This window comes from Mesocricetus auratus, unplaced genomic scaffold, assembly GCF_017639785.1.
Source record: "Mesocricetus auratus isolate SY011 unplaced genomic scaffold, BCM_Maur_2.0 Super-Scaffold_4256, whole genome shotgun sequence".
Lineage (NCBI taxonomy): Eukaryota > Metazoa > Chordata > Mammalia > Rodentia > Cricetidae > Mesocricetus > Mesocricetus auratus.
In genome coordinates, this window is record NW_024429182.1 from 43,156,156 (window position 1) to 43,160,481 (window position 4,326).

Genomic DNA, 4,326 nt, shown 5'->3' on the forward strand with positions numbered 1-4,326 from the left:
CGTAGGCTGCTTGCCCAGGGGAGGAAACGTCCTCGACTGATTCCAGAAAAGAGACTCCGCGGGTCCCGGATCCCGCGGAAGAGATGCCCTAGCGAAGCATCAACAAAAGATGTCGTTTGTCTGAACCGTCTTTAAGGGCCAGGTGCGTGGAGCTGCCCGTAGAGACGTCACAAGCGTGGGTAGACCCCAACCTGCAAGGATGGACAGAAGTAGGAGTGACCCGCCTCCCACCGGTGTGTCTGTCACTGTAACCGTGGGCACCCTGGGAATTCCTCTGAGACTTCTCCGGGTCGCTCCGCTGCTGGACTCATAAACTGTCTCAGTTAATGAAAAACCTCGCAGAATTTCCTTTGGCGCAAGAAAAGTTCCTGACTTGAAGTGGCAGGGAGAGCATCTTCTTGCTTCTTAGGCCAGGCAAGAAGGCTACAACCTCTCTCCTGCCGCCGCCCCCACCGCCCTCATCATCTAACACGCTTGATCTTACCTCCTATGGGATAGGATAGGGTAGGATAGGGTAGGGTAGGGTAGGGTAGGGTAGGGTAGGGTAGGGTAGGGTAGGGTAGGGTAGGGTAGGGTAGAATAGGGCATGCCCTAATAGGACAAACTGGCCAAACAGCAGGAGCTAGAAGTTTCGCTGAGAGCTAAAGATGGAGAAAGGAATCTGTTCTGCTCATGTCACTCCATAGTCTCTTGGCACACACTCCCATTCTATCACCAAAATCCTTGGACCTGTAGCCAAGATTACAGGTTAGAGCTACCTTTCTAGCTACTGAGCCAAAGACATTTGCCTCCGGGTTTATGCTTAGGAAAGAAATTCAAATCTACGGAGCTGTCGCCTTTAACCGCTCTTTTCAAGTGAGGGAACCAGAAAGAACCCTTAAAATTTCCAACTTCAGAAAGAAATACTGAACCTGAGGCCCAGAGACAGGAATAGCAAGAATGCTTGTTTCTAAATTCTGCTTTACCAGTCTGAGAACAAACGTGACCTAAACCAGAACAAGACTTCGGGTTCTTTGAACGGCGTTGAGATTTCCCTATGAGTGTGGGGAACCAAGCAGGGGAACCTTTACCCGTGGCTCAGCCACTCTTCCCTTACAGGTCACGCGAAGGTTTGAAGATATCTTGGCTTCCTATGTAATTTCAATGATAATCCTCCCGCTGGTAAGGAGAATCGCCACACAACCAGGCGATGAGACCCCCACTTCAGCTACCAATTTCTCTTTCTTCCCCTGCCTGATATCGCCAACCCCCAAAACCTCATACAGTCTGTCCACGCATCGCGCCCCTCCCCAAGCTCCTTGCATCCTAGCTCCCTGCCTATTGTCCTTCAGGCCTCTAAACCAAGGTTCTGGAGTGCAAAGAGCAATCCGTGACTCTGAACCTAGTGTGCATACCGGGCCAATATGTAGGCTGTGTCTAATAAAGTCAGGATGTAAACGTCCCAGCTTTTCTTTCTATTGGCTTCCACCTACAACCCTCTGAGCATCTTTTTTTTTTTTTCTCCAAGAGAAGAGGAGTTGAAGACAATGATGCTCCAAACTGGAGACCCAGTGACTAGCACGGGAAACCAGAAGAGAGTGAGAAAGCAGTGCCTTGCTCCCTTGTTATGGGTCTTAGACCATGTGGAGTCCAACAGCAGGGACTGCGCCTAGACACGGACCCCTTTTCAGTGGCCAAACTGCGCTCCGTAGCCAGCCAGAATACGGCTGGCAAACGGATAGTAAATGCGAAGGGTCGGGTCCCCACTGGAAATGGATAAGGGGCGGGACGACACAGTCAGTGTGCCTTCTTGCCCCTTCTTCAGGAAAAGGCTAGACTGTGGAGGCGGCGAGTCCCTCAGCCTCGGTCATGTGATAGTCTCGAAGCGCAAGCTGCAGGGGTCTCGGCGTCTCGGGGACCATTACAAAACGCAGCCAGGAGAGCGCGTCGCTGCCACAGCAGAGCTTCTTCTCAAAACCCGCAGGGCAAAGCGGCTGCAGCTGCAACGCAGACGGCTGTGCCGACCGGGCGGGCGAGCCGGGTCCTGGCCTGTCTTCGCCGACGCCCCCTGCAGCCTGAGGCTAGCTCCCGGAGTCCTGAGCACCCTCCCCTCAGCAGAGCCTGCAGGAGCTTCTGCTGCAGAAGCCACCAAACTTTTTTCCTCTGAGCCACCGCCTGGGGCTCATGCCTCTTCCGTCCTCAGCTCTGCTGCAGATGCCCTGAGAAAGAGGGCACAGGCTGATAGAAGAGTGTTCTCTCTCCCTTTATCCTGCCACTCCCCTCTTACAAGATCTGAACTCCAGCGCTGGACGGACCCAGGACCACCAGGTCAGTTAGCTTCCACGGAGTTGAAAAGTTGGGTCACCAACGGCCTTGAGACAGCTAGCACGGATGCGGTTTTTAAAAGCCAGAGTCTACACCGCCCAGTCGGTTTGACCAGAGCTGCCCTTGTACCGGGAAAGGGCAAAGAGGTAAAAAAGAAATTCATGCAACTGTCTTTCGCTCCGGAGCTCAAGACCCGAGAGGAGGAAGACTCAGAGAAAGCCACGGTAAAGCTGGGGAGCCCCTCTGGATACTGTGCGGGCCTGTCCGCAACCAAAAGTTGAATTGGCCCTAAAAGCCAATCGTGAGGACCCCAGCAGCTCCCAGAAGGAGAGGACAGAAGCAGAAGTCTTGGGATCCGGACTGCACAAGTGAATAGAGAGTTAGAGGGGACATTTAGGCAGGGGATCGGGCTTCCTCGAGAGGCTTTGAGGCCCACTGTGGGCCAGTAGGAGGTGGAGGAGCCTAGGAAGATGCCACGGCCGGGGAAGAGTTCGTACAGCGACCAAAAGCCGCCCTACTCGTACATCTCACTGACAGCCATGGCCATCCAGCACTCGGCTGAGAAGATGCTACCGCTGAGCGACATCTACAAGTTCATCATGGAACGCTTCCCGTACTACCGCGAGCACACGCAGCGCTGGCAGAACAGCCTGCGCCACAACCTCTCCTTCAACGACTGCTTCATCAAGATCCCGCGGCGGCCGGACCAGCCCGGTAAGGGCAGTTTCTGGGCTCTACACCCTGACTGCGGTGACATGTTCGAGAATGGGAGCTTCCTGCGACGCCGCAAGCGCTTCAAGGTACTGCGCGCAGACCACGCTCACCTACACGCAGGAAGCAGCAAGGGCGCGCCCGGTACGGGGCCCGGAGGTCACCTGCACCCCCACCATACCCACCACCCGCACCACCACCACCACCACCACCACCACCACGCGGCACACCATCACCACCACCACCACCCGTCCCAGCCTCCGCCGCCGCCGCACATGGTGCCCTATTTCCACCAGCAACCGGCTCCCGCTCCGCAGCCGCCACATCTCCCGTCGCAGACCGCGCAGCAGCAGCCACCACCGCAGTCGCAGCCTCCGCAGCCGTCCCATCCCGGCAAGATGCAGGAGGCGGCGGCCGTGGCGGCTGCAGCGGCGGCGGCGGCGGCGGCGGCGGTGGGCAGCGTGGGGCGTCTGTCGCAGTTTCCACCCTACGGGCTGGGCTCGGCCGCCGCCGCAGCTGCCGCCGCCGCGGCGTCCACCACCGGCTTCAAACACCCGTTCGCCATAGAGAACATCATCGGGAGGGACTACAAGGGAGTGCTGCAAGCTGGAGGGTTGCCTCTGGCATCTGTCATGCACCACTTGGGCTACCCCGTTCCAGGCCAGCTTGGCAATGTTGTCGGCTCGGTGTGGCCTCACGTTGGTGTGATGGATTCGGTGGCCGCGGCCGCCGCCGCTGCGGCTGCAGCTGGGGTCCCGGTAGGCCCGGAGTATGGGGCGTTCGGGGTGCCAGTCAAGGCCCTGTGTCACTCGGCAAACCAGAGTCTGCCAGCTGTGCCGGTGCCCATCAAGCCCACGCCTGCGCTCCCACCCGTGACCACACTGCCGCCGGCGCTGGCCGTCCCCACGGCGTCACAACAGCTGCCTGCTCCCTCCACCGTGTGCGCGGCCGCCGCCTCACCCACAGCCCCTCTCTTGGAGCCCACCGCAGCCAGCGCGGCTGACAGCAAGGGAGGCTCCCTGCACTCGGTGTTGGTGCACTCCTAGGGGAGGAGACACCTGGCGAGAGACTGAGTCAATGGCCCTAATCGAGAGAGCATCCCAAAGTGACAGACAAAGTTGGCTTCGAGGAAAAAAAAAAAAAGACATTAAAAAAAAAAAAACTGATCGACAACCCAAACGTGGATGTCCCACTGGTCTGAATAAATGTAACCTCCTGGTGTCTGTGTTTATACTATCTTGTAAATCAGATTAATGAATGCCCATTTTCAGGTAAGAGTTTCTATTGTAATAAAAATCGATACGTTATCGG

At 57.0% G+C, this 4,326-nt stretch overlaps 1 protein-coding gene across 1 annotated transcript; it reads left to right on the forward strand.

Annotated features, from left to right (window-relative positions):
- The first annotated feature begins 2,774 nt into the window (after positions 1-2,774).
- Foxb2 (forkhead box B2) lies at positions 2,775-4,082 on the forward strand. Its single transcript, XM_005063779.3, has one exon. It carries the CDS (start codon positions 2,775-2,777, stop codon positions 4,059-4,061), a length of 1,287 nt encoding a protein of 428 aa, XP_005063836.1. The 3' UTR covers positions 4,062-4,082.
- Positions 4,083-4,326: the final 244 nt, after the last annotated feature.